Genomic DNA, 22,487 nt, shown 5'->3' with positions numbered 1-22,487 from the left:
CTCATCCCCCCTTATCTCTTTCCAGCGTGCCACCTACTGGCGATGAAGATATTTCGGCATATGACTCCACTCAAGACTTAAATGGGATTTTTTTTCTAAAATTCTTAAGCAACTTCTTGGAAAAAAACGTTGACGTCATCTCCACACCACAAAAATTATTGAATTATTGTTTTGTTTTTGTTGTCTTCGTCTGTTTGCACAAAGCGCATGCGTAGTGTTTCCCTATTCCCCAGTTATTTCTGTTGTAGGACTACAGCGCCACACACAGGCCTGGCATGTGTACTACATCATTTTCAGTTGTTTTGAATGTTTTTCAAAGGATGGATGTGGTGTGGCTCTCCCTGTTATAACCCAATTTTTAGAGGGAGATTAAATGTAAAGATGCTCATCCCATAAATTGTGATCATTTTGGGTAGAAAGGAAACAAGTAGCCGTCAATCAAGCTGCATTTATTCTACTATACATGTAACAAAAGAGACATTAAAAAACAAATCAATTTCGCTGGTAAAATACCATGTCAAATATGAAATAAATGGACGAAACCATCACTGAGTTGGTTTAGGGGTGCATTCCCATTTCCCACCGATGTGTTAATCACTACCAGTCTATTTATCGGTTCTTTATGCCATGTAATGCATCCAGCAAAAAACATACAGCACTGTGAGATCAATTACCCTTACGGAAGTGCTTCACAATTAATTTATCTCATATATTAAAACGTACAAAAAAGCTAAACCAATTAAGATCAAATAGCATCTTTCAATAATGTAGTCTGACCTTCCTTGTCATCTAAACCTCATGCAGATGGTCTGCTCTCATCCTTTCATACCAGGTAAACCTAGTTACTCAAATATATTAATATGAAATCATTGACACTGATCTAGATCGTCAAAACGACATGTACACAAACACATGCACACCTGTACACACACACACACACACACACACACACACACACTAATCCTTACATATTTTTATATTTAAGTCAAATAAACAAGCAGTAAAGAACATTGGGGCTGCAGCACCAAACACTTCTGGTCCATAAACTTAGGACGGTTGTGGGGGGGGGCACGCTTTCATGTTTCCTGAGTTCTGCCAAAGTGCCCTTTAGCAAGATCCAGCTGCTCCGGGATAGGACACTTCATTAAAAAAATTGAAATAAATAGTATTGTATTACATACACAAGAAAAGTTGCCCAATGGGGAAAAAACATTGCTAAGAAAATGAGACTTCACTTCATGTGCAGTTGGCTATCTCTGAGATCTGTTAGTTGAGTAGGCAGAACAGCAATCCAGCAGCAAGGGTGAGCTGGAGCTCGACAGTGACAGTGATATCTTCATACCTGGAGCATGGATCTGAAACAAAACAAAATAACATTGATATATACAGACTATACTGTTTGTCCTGGCTGGTCCATTGGACAGTATCCTAGCCTGTGAAAACGTGTGTAAAAATGATGATAGTTTAGCTTACTTCATATAATACTAATCATATTTTTCATTTACTTAAGACTGTAAACAACACCCAATAGTTGTGTCTGGAATACTGACCAATGGCCTTAATCCTGGAGGTGTTTATGGTTGAGACCTCATGGGGGACAGGGCAGTCATCACAGACGTCAGTGCAGGCGGGGCAGATGAGGACACCGTTGTACACCCAGTCGTTGACTTGCACACTCACGCTCAGCAACTGACCTCGACGAAGACACAGGAAGGAATGTTCCTGAACGTACACTTTCAGACCCTGTGATGTGCACAACACCTGTGATAGAAAATGAATAAGAAATATGTGAATACAAAATAAACATAAATCACATGTACTGAATTAGAATTTCATACACAGAGTAATTGTGCAGTGGAACCTCAATTTTCATACAATTTGATATGCAATGAAAACTGAATGGTTTTTCATACACTGTCTTGGTTATGATAAGGCCAAACGATGCCCCCAAAAAAGCATCCATGCATTGCGAAGAATGGATAGTGATACTTTTTGAGTTGGGACATTGTGGATAGATTCCAGTCAAACAATTCTTATAGCATCTTAATTATGTCTGTGTGGGTTGAGTTATTCAAAAGATTTATTTGCTCAAAATCCTTTAAATGGCCAAAAACTCAAACTAGAGACCATGTTTACATCTGTAAACACATGTGACGTCTTTTGTGGGCATGCCCAAGCATATTGGCTTTGCTATACAAATAGATTCAAGTCACATTTTGGGGGATAATGTGAACAACTTTTGAAAGAACTGAGGGAGAATGAAGCACAAAATTGCAGTGCAAATTCCAAAGAGGTTGTTTGTCTATATGTGCCCTGTGATTGGCTGGCCACCAGTCCAGGGTGTACCCAGCCTCTCGCCCGAAGACAACTGGGATTGGCTCCAGCACCCACGCGACCCTCATGAGGAAAAGCGGTAGAAAATGAATCAATTAATGAAAATCCAAAGAATTTCAATTTTTGTTCTGGTATCAAAAATGTATTCAGCAGAGTGCATTGCTCTCTCTGGGATTTTTATTAATATAAAAAAAATTACATCATATATAAAAATAATGGTTAAATTTTTCAGTCTGAAACAATACATTCTTAACTTTTTCCTCACTGGTAATATTGACAATAATCCAAATGTAAACATTTAATAAGTTATTAAACAAGTTATCATTGGACAGTGCTTTGTTGATCGTACCTTGTAGCAGCCAGAACCCCAGTCGGGGTATGCGATCTTCCTGGTGCACTGCTCCATTACAAAGGCTGACTTCTGATACAAACACACAGAGTCTGGTCCGTACTGCTCCGCTGCATAATTCCTCCACCAGTCTGAATAAGCATGAATAACAACTACAGATAAGGAGAACATTCCGCAAACATAAACATGATCTGCATGAGAGAAATACACAGATAGACAAACAAGTAAACTGAAATATATAATAATGAAAATTACCTGGCTGGTTTTCTGAGACTCTGCAGTTAGAGTTCCTCTGATACTCTCCACTCGCATGCCAGCTGAACTCCTGACTGAAAGGACAGAAATCAGCAATCTCCACAGCGCCCCCAAAAAATGTCAGCTGGTCAGCAGCCACATTTGGAATCTGTTCAAAGTACTGTCAGAAAACAATATTAGTAAAAATTGAGTCATTTTATAAAAGCTGAGTAATTACGGGGGGGGGAAAAAACAATTAGCATAACAAAATCAGAAAACACTACATACATATCTATTTCAACACTATCCGAACAATTTGATAATTGTTTTATTTTCTAAATTTAGATAAACTAACAATTTTCATCCATCATGCTGGAGCCTCTTCGGGCGAGAGAGGTGTGGTACACCCTGGACTGGTGGCCAGCCAATCACAGGGCACATATAGACAAACAACCATTCACACTCACATTCATACCTATGGACAATTTGGAGTCACCAATTAACCTAGCATGTTTTTGGAACATGGGAGGAACCCGGAGTCCCCATGCATGCACGGGGAGAACATGCAAACTCGAACCCGGGTCTCCTAGCTGTGCGCTAAAATTCTGTACACTTATAGAACGTACTGTGTTGTATTATAATTAGTTTGTTGTTGATTCTGTACCTGGTACTCTTGTGGCAACTCCAGTGAATATTTCTGCAGGTTGCAAACAGCCACAGCTAGCTGGTCCTGTCTGCACATTAGCTGCAAAGGAGAAGCTCGCACTGTGTCGCAGTAAGGCATCACTGCATGTCTTCTGCAACAACAAATACATATTTCTGTGTGTCTGTGACTGATTAATTTGACTTCGATTTTTGTCTGATTGTTTGGAACGGGTTAAAAATGAAAATAGAGGTTCCACTTTTTTATTATTATTATGAGTATTATTAAGTATTTCAACCTCTGTCTCTGTTTATCCATCCAGAATTTGCAGCTCTTCATGACAAAATCGCAACCGAGTCCACGACCCCACTTGAGTGCCTGTGCCAGGCTGTAGTTGGCCCGGTACCATCCCGTGTCTTCCATGATAGCCAGTGTCATTCTGGAAAATACCCTGTTCTGGGTGTGAGAGCCCGTCATCGCCTCGTTCTGATTGGGGATAGACAAAAAAGGACAAACGGCTTATATATTTAAATTAAGGATGAAATGAAGTGTAGTTACCTCCAGCAGTCTCTTTTCCCAGTGATTGAGTTCAGTTCCTATTCCCCCTTGGTTCTCCAACTCCATCCCCTCTAAAATGGGACAATTGAAATGCTTCCTTGCCTCCTCCTAGCATCAATAAGAAAACATTGAGCAGAAGTTATTTATTCCACATTAATTCAATCATAGTTTTGAGGATCTACAATGTAATAGTTATGAAAATAAAGAAAAACATTTGGCACGTTCGTATATATAAAAAAATATGTCCGTAAATATAACTAAAGCTTTATTTGATAGTCCAAAAAAAAACTTTTGAATGTGTGTCTCAAGTATGTGCTTTTATTTGTTATTCCCGGGTGGTCTCGGAAGGTCATCCCAATAATAGCAAAGAACCATTGTGATCGCCTTAAATTTGCTTTGTGTCACATGTAGCAAAGAGATGAAAAGAAAAATAAGCCTGCATTCTGCTAGGTAGCAAAAGCAGCACCAAAAAGAGACTGCTACTTACCACAACATGTGGTGTCACAAGTAGATGTACTTGATGTCGTACTATCACACCACCTCTGATGTCCCACAGTCTGCTGACACTGTTGATGACGACTTTACTCCACTGGTAAAGACCCTGGCTGTTACAATAGCACATGAATATACGTGACAGGGTTAAACATGCATCCATCCATCTTATATACCGCTTATCCTTATTAGGGTCGTATTAGGGGGTATGCTGGAGCCTATCCCAGCTGACTTCAAGCGAGAGGCGGGGTACACCTTGGATTGGTCGCCAGCCAATCACAGGGCACATATAGACAAACAACCATTCACACTTACATTCATACCTATGGACAATTTGGAGTCGCCAATTAACCTAGCATGTTTTTGGAATGTGGGACGAAACCGGAGTACCCGGAGAAAACCCACGCATCTCCACACAGAGATGTCCAACTCATGCACACCACTTGTCCACCACGCAGCCAGAGAACAAATATATTTTCACTCCCTTTAGGTGCAGAGACCATGTTTTTCTGTACATTTCATGTATTCATTCATCTGACAATTCAACTGATTTTTCTATTCAAATTTGGAAAGACATTTGCCTCAATAAAAGTAAAAAAAAAAAAATGAAAATCACCTCTCATTGAACGCAGGCAGGCCGCTGGCAAAGCGAGGAGTCAAAGGTTTGCCGTCATCGTCACGGTAGAAGGCAAAAAGACCTGCAGAAAAACCCTGATGGACAGATCGCTCATTAAGGACTATATCAATGGAATCATTGTGCTGCCCAAATTAATTATATCAAATGAATTCTGAACATTACCTAAAGCACTAAGCAGAGCAAAAACACTTTCAGCTTCTGACAAGATGACGACTTTGAATTTAAAAAGTGCTTGATTGGCCAATTATAGTATGTGATGAGTCAGAATACAAGGACATAGAAGAACACTGACATAGAAAATAATCCAAATTTCAAGATGTGTTATTGTGTTTTATATACTGTACACTGCTTTTTTTTGGGTGACATTTCAGCGTGCACTTAAAATGCACTATAACCTTCTCAAAACTTAATGGAAGCAAAAACATAAGTGTTACTTTTGTATTTTTGTTGAGTGTATACATAATATATCTGTCTGGTTTTCAAACATTCGTTCATTCATTCATTTTCTACTGCTTATCCTCACGAGGGTCGCGGGGGTGCTGGAGCCTATCCCAGCTGTCTTCGGGCGAGAGGTGGGGTACACCCTTGACTGGTGGCCAGCCAATCACAGGGCACATATAGACAAACAACCATTCACAACTCACATTCATACCTATGGACAATTTGGAGTCACCAATTAACCTAGAAATTAATTAACCGAGAAAACCCACGCATGCACGGGGAGAACATGCAAACTCCACACAGAGATGTCCGAGAGTGGAATTGAACTTGGGTCTCCTAGCTGTGTGGCCTGCGCACTAACCACTTGTCCGCCGTACAGCCTTGCATTATATATATATTTATATTAAACAGAGTTCACTTTGAGAGCAGAAAGAATGATGATGTACTGACCAACGCATGAATTATCTCATGTTTGACGGTGGACAGCATTCCATCAAACTCCTGCGGCTGTGAGGTGATCATGGTGGGACATAAGTTGGCATAACCTGCAACAGGTCTTAACAAAAAACAAAAACATAATAAGAGTACAGTACTCTTTTTTTTCTGGCTCTCACATCTGGAAAAGGTACCATGTTGATTCATTTATTTATAACTCAAATGTTAATGTCTTATCCCTACCTGTCCAGCACTGACTCCAGTTGGCAGTAAGCTGCATAAGCCACAATGTTTTCCTGTCCACAACGTTCAGTGATGACACTGCTCACATAGAGTACGAAGTCAAAACCCTCCACACCTGGGCCATCCGGGGGGCCGGAGGGACCGCAGGACTTCCCCGACTCACTGCACATCTTGCATTGCTAAAATGGTAACACAAGAAAAGAGTGAGGTAAGGTATATATAATATAGAACATATAACTATATATTAAGTTCTATGTGAAGTACTTCTATAATGCCTCATATTAACACACTAGCAAGATCTCATTGTATAGACTGGTCATATATTTCATCTCGTTTCATATTATCTGCATACTGTAGTTGTATATAACTCTGGGTAAAACTGTTGATTTGTTAATATTGTTTTATTTTATTTTTTTACATTGTGTATTTTTGTACTGCTTAACTGATTCTGTACTCTGCAAATTTCCCCACTGAGGGGCGAATAAAGACATATCTTATCTTATCTTATCTTATTTGACAAATTATTTGTGAGAAGGCAATCTCCAGAAACGCTGATGTGCAATACGTCATTTTCCATCTGTTTGCATACATTTGGAACACATGAACCTGACTTTTTGTGGATGATTTGCAGCTGATATGGGTGCTGGAGGTTGTCTATATGTGCCCTGTGATTGGCTGGTGACCAGTCCAGGGTGTACCCCGCCCCTCATGAGGACAAGTGGTACAAAATGAATGTATGAATGGGTGCAGGAAACCAAGGTAGAGGGGCTCCGAGCCGGTTTGTCAGAACTGACAGTCCGACATTAATGGTTGTGTGTCGAGTTACTTTGAGAGGACAGCATAAACAGTTATCCAAGCTGTACACTGACTACTTTACATTGTATCAAAATTATTTAGTGTTGTCCCATGAAAAGAGATAATATAATATTTTCAGAAATGTGAAGGATGTGTTCACATTTGTGAGATACTTTATGTGTGTAAGGGGTGTAACGGTACATTATTTGTATTCTGATTTTTTTGCCTACACATTACAAGTGACGGACAAGAAGTAGTATTTTTAAAAGCAGACATAAATGCAAGATATTTGGCACAGAAAAGAAAAGAAAGCCGGGAACCATTTAAAAAATATATATATTGTTTCTGACCTGCAAGTGGTGTTGGGGTATAATGACAGGGCCACAACGGGTGACATCTGCACAGGCATTCTGACAGTAGCGATGGGGGTCGTCCCTCCTCTTCAAATATTGGTTAGTTGCACATTGTCTGTAATGGCATACACATCCATTCAGTCAACAACACATTTGAATCAAATAAACATCAAAAATATCTAACTAAACATTATCCCATTACCATTGGTCCTCAACTTCCCGACATGCCCTGAAAGACTAGATGCTAGGCTGATAACTCTAGCTACAGTAGTATGATAGTAAAGAATGTAAAAAAAGATGCAAGAAAAGTCAATAAGTTTGATAAGGGACTGATCAAACATGCAAGCTGTCAAAACATGTTTTGTTTTTGTTTTTTTTGCTTGTTTATTTGTTAACAAGTGATTTGCGCACAGGCCACACAGCTAGGAGACCCGAGTTCGATTCCACCCTCGAGCATATCTGTATGGAATTTGCATGTTCTCTCCGTGCATAGTGGGTTTTCTCCAGTTACTCCGGCTTCCTCGCACATTCCAAAAACATGCTAGGTTAATTAGCGATTACATTGTCCATAGGTATGAATGTGAGTGTGAATGGTTGTTTGTCTATATGTGCCCTGTGATTGGCTGGCGACCAGTCCAGGGTGTACCCCGCCTCTCGCCCGAAGTCCAAAGAGAGCTGGGATAGGCTCCAGCCTCCCCCTGCGACCCTCGTGAGGATAAGTCCCTGAGTGGATAGGTTACATACCTGCTGAGCAGAATAGGTCCAACTCTTTGCCTCACAAATAATGCTTTCTGCAAGTAGTCAATTGCCTGAGGAAACAGGTTACCCTGAGGAAAAACACAATGGCACTGGTTGTTACTTTTCCAACTATAATCGTATTATTAACTAACAAAATGGACCGACTGCTTCCATCAACTAATATGTACAGTATGCAAACAAGCTGTTTTACTTTTTATAGCTTTAGAATGCAGAGTAAAGAGAAAGGCGTGTTTAAGTCTAAATAAGGAAGGTGCTGGGCAAGATTCAGTGCAGTTTTTCTTTATCTCAATTGTAATTATAACAAGGAACTTGTGGGTGGGGTTTTTACCTGCCATAAAATTTACTTATACAAACTGGAAAACTTACCTTTACAAGTCTTCTCTTGTCTGCAGGGAGCCTGTAGGGGGAAAAAGGGGCATTACTGGCTTAGTGTTGTTCTATTATGTACAGTGGAACCTTGGTTATAATCATTCATCTGTTTCAGAAGGTCACACAAAACCCAAAATAGTTTTTCCCATATGAAATAATGCAAATCCACTAAATCGGTTCCAGACAGCTCCAAAAAATATGAACACAAAACACATTTCATAGAGAATAAATACAGTTTTACCTGCAGAAAATGTAAAATACTGTACATACAATAAAGTATTTTGTAAAAGTAGTAGTTCAGTACTCACTGGTCCACACTGTAGTCGTAGATTATTTTGATCTTCAGATGAAGGTCATCAAAGCTTCTTTTCGTCAAACGTTCAGGCTTCAAATATACATGATGGACAACCTAAACAAGACACACACACAAAAAAAAACCTTAGAGCATGGCTACTCAATTTCTCAGTGGATAATTTTAATTAATTAATTAAGGTGGAACCTTGGTTAGCATTGAAAGTTATCTGGCATTTTGACATACATTGGTTTTATATGGGAAACTCTGCTCACCCTGCAAGATTATATATTGATAGGGGCCTTTTGAGGCTGCCTTTCCTGTGTTTTTTTTTGTGTGTGTGTGTTAAAAGACAATATTGAAGAGGGCCCCTGGCTAAGTCCCAAAATTGGGGCTGAGCCCAACAACATCATCCCAATCAGCCTCAGACCTCCCAGGAACAACATAATGCCGATTGGAAGTTTATTTAAAGCAGAACATAACAGTGAATTAATCTATTATGATATAAAAAAGTATTATTTCTTTCAAACAAGCACATGACTCTGAACATGCTGAGCGTGTGTGTGTATGTGTACGCGTCTTCCTCTGAAAAATCATTCAATTTTAAGCAACAAAAAAGTGATTTACATGTTTTTGCAGTATCATGGAGATAACGCCTACTGTCAAATCAAGAGATGTACACATTCTGATTGGCTGTTTCTCCCTAATGACTCGTGTACATTCTGTCTCTTTATCTGTTTAAATAAAGCTATCAGAAAAAATTGCACTGTCCATATCTCCGTAAGGGTTTAAAGTTCAAAATCAGCAAAATATCAAATACTATTTACCACACTGTAGGTGTCGATTTCCACGTTCCAGCCTGGACATTTGATGAGAGTATACTTACTAATAACACAAGGGAGGGGTTAAATAATCTTACCTCATCCGGAAGAGGGACACGGTGTTTGCACGTCCCATGGCAACTCACTAGATGAGCAAAGATGACAGAAAAGATGAGCGCAGGACCAACAATAAAGAACGCGGATTGCTTGTTGTCTGTGTTGAGTCTCAGATCCATTCTCCAACGACCACCATGGATCCACTGCCCTCACTGCTCAATACGCACATTGTTGTATGAATGAATCAAAACATAGCCAACTTATACGATGAACGATGAGAGTCCTCGGTTTATAGCCAGTTTACCGGAAGTCAGAGGGATTTCATTTACGTCTTCTTTGTCGCTTTACGGCAGATGCTAACTATGACTTGCGCAATACCGCCATCATCCGGATGTGAATGATCACTATGACTTAGACATTTGGGGATAGAAAAACAAAAACAAAGCACATTTATACACTATTATTCGGTGGCTAAAATAAAAATAACTCTTTTTTATTACTTTATTGCAATGTACTTAACATGGGTTACATATAATCTTACCCTTCTCTTTTTCCCCACCATCAGCGACATATACATATACACACAGAGACATTACATACAGTGAAGAAAATAAGTATTTGAACACCCTGCTATTTTGCTATTTCTCCCACTTAGAAATCATGGAGGGGTCTGAAATTTTCATCGTAGGTGCATGTCCACTGTGAGAGAGATAAACTAAAAAGAAAAATCCAGAAATCACAATGCATGATTTTTTAACAATTTATTTGTGTGATACAGCTGCAAATAAGTATTTGAACACCTGAGAAAATGAATGTTAATATTTGGTACAGTAGCCTTTGTTTGCTATTACAGAGGTCAAACGTTTCCTGTAGTTTTTCACCAGGTTTGCACACACTGCAGGAGGGATCTTGGCCCACTCCTCCACACAGATCTTCTCTAGATCAGTCAGGTTTCTGGGCTGTCGCTGAGAAACACGGAGTTTGAGCTCCCTCCAAAGATTTTCGATTGGGTTCAGGTCTGGAGACTGGCTGGGCCATGCTAGAACCTTGATATGCTTCTTACGGAGCCACTCCTTGGTTTTCCTGGCTGTGTGCTTCGGGTCGTTGTCGTGTTGGAAGACCCAGCCACGACCCATCTTCAATGCTCTGACAGAGGGAAGGAGGTTGTTCCCCAAAATCTCACAATACACGGCCCCAGTCATCCTCTCTTTAATGCAGTGCACTCGTCCTGTCCCATGTGCAGAAAAACACCCCCAAAGCATGATGCTACCACCCCCATGCTTCACAGTAGGGATGGTGTTCTTCGGATTGTACTCTTCATTCTTCTTCCTCCAAACACGCTTATTGGAATTATGACCAAAAAGTTCTATTTTGGTCTCATCTGACCATAAAACTTTCTCCCATGACTCCTCTGTATCATCCAAATGGTCATATGCAAACTTAAGACGGGCCTTGACATGTGCTGGTTTAAGCAGGGGAACCTTTCGTGCCATGCATGATTTCACATCATGACGTCTTAGTGTATTACCTACAGTAACCTTGGAAACGGTGGTCCCAGCTCTTTTCAGGTCATTGACCAAGTCCTGTCGTGTAGTTCTGGGCTGATTCCTCACCTTTCTTAGAATCATTGAGACCCCACGAGGTGATATCTTGCATGGGGCTCCACTCCGATTGAGATTGACCGTCATGTTTAGCTTCTTCCATTTTCTAATGATAGCTCCAACAGTGGACCTTTTTTCACCAAGCTGCTTGGTAATTGCTCCGTAGCCCTTTCCAGCCTTGTGGAGGTGTACAATTTTGTCTCTGGTGTCTTTGGACAGCTCTTTGGTCTTCGCCATGTTACAAGTTAAAGTCTTACTGATTGTATGGGGTGGACAGGTGTCTTTATGCAGCTAACGACCTCAAACAGGTGCATCTGATTCAGGATGATACATGGAGTGCAGGTGGACTTCTAATGGGCAGACTAACAGGTCTTTCAGGGTCAGAATTCTAGATGATACACAGGTGTTCAAATACTTATTTGCAGCTGTATCACACAAATAAATTGTTAAAAAAATCATGCATTGTGATTTCTGGATTTTTCTTTTTAGTTTATCTCTCTCACAGTGGACATGCACCTACGATGAAAATTTCAGACCCCTCCATGATTTCTAAGTGGGAGAAATAGCAAAATAGCAGGGTGTTCAAATACTTATTTTCTTCACTGTACATATCCAAGGATTAATGGCAAAATGTAATTAGTAGGCAATGTAGAGCTAATGTTCCTTCAAGACCTTAAGCTAACATTTGCAATTACAGTAAAAGGATGAGCATTACAATGTTTTTTTTTTTTTAACAACATACAATCCCCAATACAAAATGGTTGGGATGTTATATATTACAATTTCCAATGATAAAATAGAGCAATAATTTACTATATTTACTACAGATTTCTCCATAATCTATTGCAAACTACAAATTTGCCTGGTCAACTCGATAAACAGCAAATTATTTATTTTCAGCCTAATAAAGTAGGGAATCTTTCATTATTATTAAAAGAAATGACATTAAGGACATTTCAAAAATAACAAAAAATACAATTTTAAGGTTGTAATTTTGATGCTGCTTTTGCGTTGGCTCAGAGTAAGCAGTACTGCAATAGCACTTATTCTCCAGTGAAGGTTGGATTGGTCACAGTTGTGGTGGCATTCTGGAACAGCGGATTGTCTGCCTGTTAAGAAACAAGGCCAAGTGATGAAGACAAGTGGAAATTGGAAGATTGTCAACATTTGACAACACAACCGAACACAAAATGCAGTTTTGAAATGAAACATGAAAAAAAAAATCGCAACATAATGTAACTTAATATAACTGTATCACAAGAGAGAAGTATAAGTCGTGGATGTTATCTTACGTTTGCCCACTTGGATTTCTTCTTTTCATTTTCAAACTTCCTGAACTCTTTCAGATCCTTCATGTAAATGAGTAACTTGATAAGCAACAACAACAAGATGCCGATAAGAGCCACTGATGCGATGGAACCCCCAATGATAGCCAAGATGCTGGGTGGTTCTGGACAGTCTGGAAAAAAAAGATTTACATCTGGTATTAGATAGATGTACCACTCTATAGTGGGCGGGCGGAGTTGCCAACAATGACATTATGGCAGGGGTGTCAAACTTGTTTTCATCGAGGGCCACTTGTAACTGTCAACATATATGAATAAAATTGCCCATGGATTTTATTAATATATTTAACAAATTGATGGATAACATGCTTTCAAATTAAAAGTGAAGTAAGAATGCGAAGGTGACAAGCAGGCATTAAGGTATTTATTTTGATAACAAATAATGCTTTGAATATCTCCTTGTATGATCACATAATATAAAAGTTTAGAAAAATAATTTTTCTGTCTACCCGTCCAGCCTGGAAGAACCTTAGATGGTACTTTCCAGGACCGTTGAACAACGTGGGACAAGTCGGTTCTGGCATTAAACATGCAAAAACTGTGGAATCTCTAACTGTATATTATTTTTTAATAAAATAATGGCCCATATTTCCATAATTACGCAGGTTCAGTTCCCCCCTCGGGCATCTCTGTGTGGAGTTTGGATGTTCTCCCTGTGCGTGTGTGGGTTTTCTCCGGGTTCTACTTATCCTCACGAGGGTGGCGCGCCTGCTGGAGCCTATCTCAGCTGTCTTCGGGCAAGAGGCGGGGTACACCCTGGACTGAAAACCCACGCACACATGGGGAGATCATGCAAACTTCACACAGAGATACCCATGGGGGGAATCGAACCTGGGTCTCCTAGCTGTGTGGCCATATACAGTAAATAGGGAAAAGAGTCTGCTGTCACCAATGAGTTTTTCTTTATTAATAGTTACAATAATCCATTGACTTTTTTTGATATGTTGGTCCCTTCTTATAAAATTTCATATTTTCATTTAAAATTTAGTTAATATAGCATAGAATCTTACCTCTCTGTTTTAGAATTTCAGCCTTGTAGTTGTCCTCTCCAACCAGCTGATCCAGTTTGAAATGAATCCAACAACCTTCTGTGTCCTTTTGCTGGCACTGTTTACTTGAAATGGTGAACTGATCTACCATCTCATGCCAAACGCTGTCTCCGCATACCACACTGCAGTTTTTTTTTAAGGGACCCAAGTCAAAGCCAAGGCATTCAATGCAGTTTCTGAAAAAAAACAAAACAAAAAAAAAACAGAAAATATAACTCAACTCACATGAATGTTTGAGATCAATCAAATGTAACAAAAAAATCAGAATGATCATCATTCCTTACAGTTTGGTTTGACACGGGTCGGGACAACCAAGACACGTCTGACAATGTGGACGCTGGTATCCGTCTTTACACTCACAACGGTTACACTTGCAGTTCCCTCTGCCGTAGCAAATGGTGTTGTTCGGGGTACGACACCCTTCCTCTGATACAGTACACTGACACGCTGAGCCATCAAAGCCTGGGTAGCATTTACATGTGCCGCAGTTGCACTTGCCATTTCCTGGAAATGAATAGGAAGTGGTACGTCACATAAATACATTTAATAGAGTATGTGATTTGAAAATAATAGGGCTTATACTGTAATAAGATTTTTAAAAAAATGCACATTGAAAGTCTCAGTTAATAGCATCCAAACAGCAACAACAAAAAATATTCTACTATGTTAAAGAATAAAAAATGCAGACAATAAAGCAATGCATATTATTTATAAGGAAGAAACATTACCTCCACATAATTTATTCTGGAACTTTTCACAATGTTCGTCGTCACACTCACAGAATTCACCATGGTAACTGCTACCACTTGCCGTGGTGTGACACAGGCATCGGCCACACACGCAATCCCCTCGATTCTCACATTCAATGCCACTCTCCCTCAGACAGGAGGCTCTCAGGGTGTGCTCCTCTCTGTTGCCGATGGAGCACTCACAGAACTGACCCACAAAGCCTTGACTGCAACTTCATAAGAATGACAGAAGGTGTTAAAATGCCAATAACGTACTCTAATTAAAGGCTGTAATGCAGGCATTATGTTAGGACAATGGGTTTTGTTCTGGTTTGTTATTTTGTGTGTGTGATATTTTAATTTGTTACTATGTTTTAGTACATAGTAGATGATGTTCTCTGATTGGTCTATCTCTGCCAGCGTACGTATTACATCCCTGTGTCAGCGAGAAATGGTCAGACAGTCAATCAAGAAGAGTACTTACCCAAGTCGCAACATTTTTATAAGTTTTTTAAACTCAGTGCACACAAGTCTCGCCGAATTAAAAGGCGTATTATTGATTTTTGAGAAAATTAAAGTATTTTAAATGTACCTTATAGTGCGGAAAATACAACCACTCTGACTGGGACATAACAAACTTGTCAAATAAGATAAGATAAGATAAGATATGCCTTCGTAAGATATTATATAGATAAGATATTATATAGAATAGATAAGATATTCGTCCCTCAGTGGGGAAATTTGCATTGTACAGATGAATAGATGAATTGTACAGTTAAGCAGTACAAAATACACAATATAGAAAAATAAACAATATAAACAACCCAAGTATTAACAAAACAGTTTTCCCAGAGTTATATACAACTACAGTATGCAGATAATATGAAACAAGATTAAATATATGACCAGTCTATACACTGAGATCTTGAGTTAAAGTGAGTTTAAAGTGAGTTAATATGAGGCATCATGGAAATACTTCACATTGAACTTAGTATATTGCATTAATATATTACCAAATAAACCCCATGGCAGCTAATCACATTTAAATCAACATTACATTTTTTTGTGATTACTGTTATTGTATTCTGCAATCCAAATAAACGACAGAGACAGTGGTTCAGTCCATAAGGATTTGGAGAATGAAAATATATATGGAAACTGCAACTGTGGGTTTAGAGAGAGAGGAAGAGAGATGATATATAAAACTCACCTGCAAATACCACATCTTATTCTTCCCTTGCCCGTGCAATGCGTGTGTTGACTTTCCGGGGGATTTTTACATTGGCACTCACAGTTTGTAGATAATTTCACGGTCAATGTGTCTTTAATACCAAGCGGTCTGATGGAGAATGACTTTTTCTCCATGCACGTGTCTGCTGTTACAGTCACGTCAAAAGAAATCTGTGGAAAAATGTTTTTTTTTTTGGTCATTCAAATAGTAAAATACTATGAATAATAATATGACTGAACTGTTTCACTTATGGAAAAAAAAATATTGCAGTATATTGGCAAATATAATGCAATGTATTAGGAAATATATTTCCATATATGGGATCTTATGTTTATATTTTCCAATATATTCCAATATATGCATAGATCATATATGAGTATATATAGATACATATAAAAATATCTTGCGATCAAGACCAAAAAAGGACTATATTTTTACATATATAAAATTGCATATAATTTGGGATATATAAACTCATATATTATATATTTGGATTTAATATATTTCAATATATTGAAAGCAGCAATCATTTGTATATTCTGCAATATATTGCGATATATTACATGAATATGTAATATATTGTATAATATATGTACAAAAATATCTTATTCCATGTATTTATAATATATAATGTATTGGAAAATATAATGGAAAAATAATATATTATAATATAATACAATATATTTAAAGTAATATATTGATAAATATATTTTCTTTTCATAAGGGGAAGGCCCAGGTACTATATGCATCACCTGCTACTGTGTAGCTCCTTCCTCGCAAACTTGCCTCATGATAATGCACACATTGTATATAAAACTATACGTGTGTCCATGGATCAAAAATGACCATATTTTAGAATTTGAGCATGAACTAACCTCTTCTCCCACACGAACATTGTCACAAACTCCTTTGTTGTCCCCTTCTTGCCTCGCATGTTCACATCGTGGAGTATAAACAATTCTTACGTTTTCAGGGAGATTATCATGGGTTAGCGTAACTTTGGATGACAATCTCTGGAATACAGTTATATTTGGGGGGTGAATTTATGATACACAAATAAAATAAAGAAAATAACAACAGTTCAAAACTTACATTGTATGCACTTTCGATCAACTCAACCACATTTTTTGAATCATGTGACAGAACACCTACTTCTGATTTTGGAATCATTTTAGAGAGTTGCTGGAATTAAAATAAAAAAAATTGTGAATACCATATTAGTACAGTATATACGTATGCAATAGTAACAATATGTGATATAAAAAGTCCTACCTTGTACATATCTTTCACATCATTTGTCACAGCAAATATTGGTTGAATATTGTTTTCTTCCAACTGCATGGCGAGTTGTCCAACAGATGGGTAGTCCTGTACATGAAAACTATTAAAACATATGTAATGTAACTGTAATTCAAATATCAATTTCTAAATATCGTGAGAAGCGTGTGGAGTTTGTATACTTTATGTGAATTCCTTCATAAAGTACTCTCCCACAGAATCAATAGTGGAGTACTGCTTGTGTACTCAAACATACCATCTGATTGCTCTTGGTGTAGAGGTTGTTTGTCATGTGACATTGCTCATCATTTGGTTCCAGGATTCCGGCCAATTTTCCATCTCCAGCCATATGGAATCCGTCGTCCGTTGCCAGCACGAGCAGTCGAGTGCTACTGTTCCTCCAACCTATTTTATTCTAATAAACAAAATGGGATTTAGATTTTTTTTTTCTACTGCTTATTCTCACGAGGGTTGCAGGGGGTGCTGGAGCCTATCCCACGTGTCTTCAGGCGAGAGTTGGTGTAGCCAGCCAATCACAGGGCACATATAGACAAACAACCATTCACACTCACATTCATACCTATGGACAATTTGGAGTCGCTAATTAACCTAGCATGATTTTGGAATGCGTCGGAGTCCCTGGAGAAAACCCATACATGCACGGGGAGAACATGCAAACTCCACACAGAGATGGCCGAGGGTGGAATTGAACTCGGGTCTCTTAGCTGTGAGACCTGCGCGCTAACCACTCGTCCACCATACAGGCTGATTTAGAATTCATTCATTCTACCGCTTATCCTCACGAGGGTGGCGGGGGATGCTGGAGCCTATCCCAGCTGTCTTCGGGCGAGAGGACTGGTGGCCAGCCAATCACAGGGCACATATAGACAAACAACCATTCACACTCACATTCATACCTATGGACAATTTGGAGTCGCCAATCAACCTAGCATGTTTTTGGAATGTGGGAGGAAACCCCGCCTCTCGCCCAAAGACAGCTGGGATAGGCTCCAGCACCCCCTGCGACCCTCGTGAGGAAAAAGCGGTAGAAAATGAATGAATGAGTACTGTATGCGCGATATATTCATATTTAATGTTTGAACCCTTACCCCGCATACGGTAGCCTGCATCATGGCATCAAGACTCCCCTCAGGAGAATCCAAGTTTCCAGAAATGGACTGCTCCGTGACCACTTTTTTGAACTCATCGCTCCTTGGTGTCATACTAAGCACATGACGATAGCCAAACGCCGCTTGACACTCGTAATTGTCATCACATGGCTTCTGTAGTTTGTTCTTATTGGTGTTTGTGTATGGAAGGACAGTCTTATCAACAAAGGCACCAAACCCTGCAGTTAGATTCATGAAATTAGTCCCAATGGCTGTTTTAAAAATTTAAATGTAATATAAAAATTGTAATACATTACCAATTTGGGCATGTTCTGTAATTTTATTCAGAGCTGAAAAAAGATCTTGCCCCAATTCTTTAACATTTTCTAAGTCATCTCTCATGGAGAAAGACAAGTCCATCAGGTAGTAAAGGTCAACTGGATAACCTTGAACTCTTTTAAATGAAACCCTGAATGTGGTTGGATCCCCTGTGAACACAGAAGCAAAATAAATACAAGTGAAGTGTTGCTAATTTTGTTCTTCCGTGTTAGAGAACAGCATGTTGTGCAAAAAGTACTACAACATGTGCAATCAAATGTGAATTGTCAGTAGTTTTTAATTATTTGGTTGGAGAATATGAAATCAAACTCACCGGGTCGCAATTCTAGACTGATCATCTGTGGACTCAGCTGAACAGGCTCTTGCATGTTGAACGATTTGGATAGAGGTTCATTCTTCTCAGTTTGTTGGACGCTGTGAGGGTCGATCATTTCTTTTTCAGCACAACCTCTTTCCATCAACTTCGCTCGGGTTTCACAGCGTGCTGATTCCTGTTCACCTGCCTTGGTGAAATTCTTGATGGAAAGTAGGCAAAAAAAATTGGATGAGAATTTTAAAAAGGTTTTTAACTGAGTTTTAGCAAAAACTAAGAAAAATTAGGGCTTTCAAAGTTTGCACATGGTTGTTTAAAAATGGTCAAAATCTCGTCATCTCATCAGAGATAATGAAAGATAATGAAATGAAACAGGATGGTGCTTAGAAACATACCAGCTGTTGGCACCAAGCACAGTATGGTCCAGATCTGATACAGTCACTGCAGGAGTTTATTATGGACTTGGAGCAAACCTCTTCTTTTTGACACCATCCTACAAAGAATAACACAATTAATTAATTCATTCATTCATTTTCTACCGCTTATCCTCACAAGGGTTATAGGGGGTTGCTGGAGTCTATCCCAGCTGTCTTCGGTGCGAGAAGCGGGGTACGCCCTGAACTGGTGGCCAGCCAATCACAGGGCACATATAGACAAACAACCATTCACACTCACATTCATACCTATGGACAATTTGGAGTCGCCAATTAACCTAGCATGTTTTTGGAATGTGGGAGGAAACCGGAGTACCCGGAGAAAACCCACGCATGCACGGGGAGAACATGTACTCTCTACACAGAGATGTGTGGAATTGAAATCGGGTCTCCTAGCTGAGAGGCCTGCGCGCTAATCACTCGTTCGCCGTGCAGCCACACTTGTGAAATAAACCACCCCATTACACATGCACGGCACAAATACTCGCTTTTCCATGACAATGGAGGATCAAATTACAATATATGCAGTGAGTCATAAAATATGAAAAAAAAAAATAATTGAAAGACAGTAAATTGTTAAATCTTTAAGTATGGCTATTTTCAAATTTTCACATTTTTTTCCAAATTCTATTTTCAATTTTTCCTAATGGCAAGATGTTTTTAACTTACCATTTGGAGCCAATGACAGGAGGAAGAACAGCAGGAATAATGAGAAATGACGACACATGTCCTGACAGAAGTAAGAAAGATAAACATAAGAACTTGGAACTTATAGGTCCTGCCTAATGTGAACAAAAAATGTGGCTGGTATCTGCTTTTTGTGTGTTGATAATTTCACTGTCAGCCCTCCATCAGCGATTTACATGAGCTTACGGAAGAAATCAAATAGCATTGTCTTTAACTTACAAGAGAACATACCACCCAATTTACATTGACTAATTACAACTAATATATAATATATATATATATATATATAATATATATATATATATATATATATATATATATATATATATATATATATATATATACCCTTACAGGATGTAACTTAACCGTGACCTTCAATTGAGGCCTCAGTGAGTTCTTTGGATACTGTTGTGGGGTCTTTTGTGACCTCTTGGGTGAGTCGTTGCTGCGCTCTTGGGGTCATTTTCTCTGGCTGGCCACTCCTGGGAAGGTTCACCACGGTTCCATGTTTTCGCCATTTGTGGATAATGGCTCCCACTGTGGTTTGCTGGAGTCCCAAAGCTTTAGAAATGCCATTATAACCGTTTCCAAACTGATAGATCTCAATTAATCTCAGTTTGTTTTGTTATTACAGGCGGGCAATCGCTTTCTCCACACAGAGACTATACATGTATTGATGACTATAAATGTAAATGACTTCTTTTAAATACACAGCTAAATAATGAGAATTACCAAGTGACCACTGAGGCGGCCGCCGTGGGATCTCTTTTATTCTTATCATGACTTGATAGGATTACTAGCGCACACTCAACATCTTGTCTATGTTTGTTTGTGACCCACATCCTCTCGACCAAAGTGAAATTGACAGCTATGACACCGATGGAGAAGTCGACGGACACAAAACACATTTCTTGTTCTGTTCTATTTGCATGTCAGTTTACAGTTATAGTGCTGCTTTTATGTTATGAAAAGGTATTATTTGTGAATACAGTGGAACCTCTTCAAGGTAAAATATATATGCACTTTGTATTGTATTGAATGCATGTAAAACTAATATAATAATATATAATTGTAAGACTCTTATTTTTTGAAGTATTTGGTGTCACCATATTTCGGATAGGTTTCAGTTTGAGTTGGACCTTCTGGAATGGATTACTGACACTAACAGACAAGTATATAATTTGGCTAGGTATTTAATGTAAAGAGAAAATAATAATACAATTATGTCATTATTTTACTATGATATTTTACTATGATTATTTTACTATGATCTACTATGAGTAGCATCCCGATGCTTAAATCTTTTGAGTAAAAAAGTATTCAGTCTTCATTGCCACAACATTTTTTTATTTACTTTACTCTCTGCATGTTAACTTCCTCTCTAGAGAACAGAGAGCTTTTGTTTTCATCATAGTTGTTCAACATGTGATTTTATGAATAAAGTAAGTAAAAAATGTAAAATGATCAATTACCAATTTCAATAACATTTTTTAAAAATTGGTTAAACGAAAGAAAAACTACAAAGTCTGACTTACAAGAATCAGGAAGAGGCTTGTGGTCTTTTCCCTCTGTGGCTGACTGCTACACTGAAGACTCAGTTGCAGGAAGTATGAATCAACTAAAAGTGTGTTAAAGTGCCCAAAGCTTGTTACACAACTTTATGACTATTTAATTCACAAAAATGATCAGAATTTGTGAAGTAAAAACACTTAATTTATCTAAACAGTTGTAGTATTTTACTACAATCAATGTAGTATCGTATATTAATCCAATGTATTTTCATTACAGAAGCTGTAATCGTCACCAAGATGTGTTCCTAAACAGGAAGTCAAAGAACAACCATATTTAGCCTCCTATGTGGGCGTAGCTGGACTTCTTAAAAACCGGCCAAATAAGTGCCTTTGAAGCAAGAGAATAATTTATAAAGAAGTTTAAAATGTGATTTTTAGGGGATTATTTTGAGTCATAATACATATCCATACAATAGTAAGATTGATTGCAGCTACAAAGTTTAAAAAAAAAAACAAAAAAAAAAAACTTGTGCTCCTTCCATAATAGTGGACGGCAACCTTTACCTTCAAAAGTGTCGTCACCTCGGTTCACATCCTAAAATAGGAAACTAGCCAGTTTACTTGCTGACTGTTGTGAGTCTCATAAGCTTAACACATGCAATTATGATTGTTTGCTAAATTAATAACATGAACAACAAAAAACAATTTAATGGAAAGTGAAAGAATTGCGAAGGACTGACTAGAAGTTACGACTCTCATAAGCTTAACACATGCAATTATGATTGTTTGCTAAATTAATAACATGAACAACAAACACCAATTTAATGGAAAGTGAAAGAATTGCGAAGGTCTGACTAGAAGTTACGACTCACTGTTGTGCAACACAAAATAAGGCATTTCACAAGCATTTATTCTGTAACACCTACGCTAAATTAGAAAGACCGTGTACGTCTGAGAGAGAGAAGAGAGAGGAAGAAGCGATTTGTTAACGCCCAAGTATGTATAAACTCAAAAGTTGTGAATAGATGCATAAAAACATGCTAGGTGGA

The 22,487-nt window shown here is 38.5% G+C and overlaps 2 protein-coding genes across 2 annotated transcripts; both read right to left on the bottom strand.

Annotated features, from left to right (window-relative positions):
• Positions 1-433: 433 nt before the first annotated feature.
• lmln (leishmanolysin-like (metallopeptidase M8 family)) lies at positions 434-10,127 on the bottom strand. The gene is made up of 16 exons (XM_058082035.1): positions 9,854-10,127; positions 8,951-9,051; positions 8,640-8,670; positions 8,259-8,341; positions 7,512-7,629; positions 6,367-6,545; positions 6,139-6,244; positions 5,227-5,321; positions 4,606-4,723; positions 4,119-4,226; positions 3,859-4,046; positions 3,582-3,714; positions 2,939-3,098; positions 2,684-2,814; positions 1,551-1,761; positions 434-1,355 (listed from the first exon to the last, which is right to left on the bottom strand). Exons 1-16 carry the CDS (start codon positions 9,989-9,991, stop codon positions 1,267-1,269), a joined length of 1,989 nt encoding a protein of 662 aa, XP_057938018.1. The 5' UTR covers positions 9,992-10,127; the 3' UTR covers positions 434-1,266.
• A 2,187-nt stretch (positions 10,128-12,314) lies between these two features.
• On the bottom strand, positions 12,315-21,634 carry itgb2 (integrin, beta 2). The gene is made up of 16 exons (XM_058082918.1): positions 21,463-21,634; positions 19,910-19,970; positions 19,202-19,299; positions 18,807-19,008; positions 18,472-18,642; positions 18,155-18,393; positions 17,302-17,460; positions 17,040-17,135; positions 16,860-16,949; positions 16,643-16,780; positions 15,747-15,937; positions 14,537-14,769; positions 14,093-14,312; positions 13,770-13,984; positions 12,706-12,872; positions 12,315-12,522 (listed from the first exon to the last, which is right to left on the bottom strand). The coding sequence occupies exons 2-16, from the start codon at positions 19,965-19,967 to the stop codon at positions 12,457-12,459; spliced, it is 2,343 nt and encodes a 780-aa protein (XP_057938901.1). The 5' UTR covers positions 19,968-19,970; positions 21,463-21,634; the 3' UTR covers positions 12,315-12,456.
• Between the last annotated feature and the right edge of the window lie 853 nt (positions 21,635-22,487).

Source organism: Doryrhamphus excisus, chromosome 9 (genome assembly GCF_030265055.1).
Source record: "Doryrhamphus excisus isolate RoL2022-K1 chromosome 9, RoL_Dexc_1.0, whole genome shotgun sequence".
Lineage (NCBI taxonomy): Eukaryota > Metazoa > Chordata > Actinopteri > Syngnathiformes > Syngnathidae > Doryrhamphus > Doryrhamphus excisus.
Note: the sequence above shows the minus strand (reverse complement) of the source record. Positions and strands in the feature narration are given on the sequence as shown.

Bases quoted from the DNA above. Each gene is read 5' to 3' on its own strand.
- itgb2 (XM_058082918.1), bottom strand. From the start codon at position 19,967: ATGTGTCGTCATTTCTCATTATTCCTGCTGTTCTTCCTCCTGTCATTG. The intron at 18,643-18,806 runs GTGAGTTTGATT...CTGTGTTCACAG, and splicing joins CAGTCTAGAATTGCGACCCG to GGGATCCAACCACATTCAGG. The intron at 15,938-16,642 runs GTTAGTTCATGC...ATTTTTCCACAG, and splicing joins ATGTTCGTGTGGGAGAAGAG to ATTTCTTTTGACGTGACTGT.
- lmln (XM_058082035.1), bottom strand. From the start codon at position 9,991: ATGGATCTGAGACTCAACACAGACAACAAGCAATCCGCGTTCTTTATT. The intron at 7,630-8,258 runs GTATGTAACCTA...ATGCCATTACAG, and splicing joins GGACCTATTCTGCTCAGCAG to ACAATGTGCAACTAACCAAT. The intron at 3,099-3,581 runs GTACAGAATCAA...GTTTTCTGACAG, and splicing joins AGTTGCCACAAGAGTACCAG to TACTTTGAACAGATTCCAAA.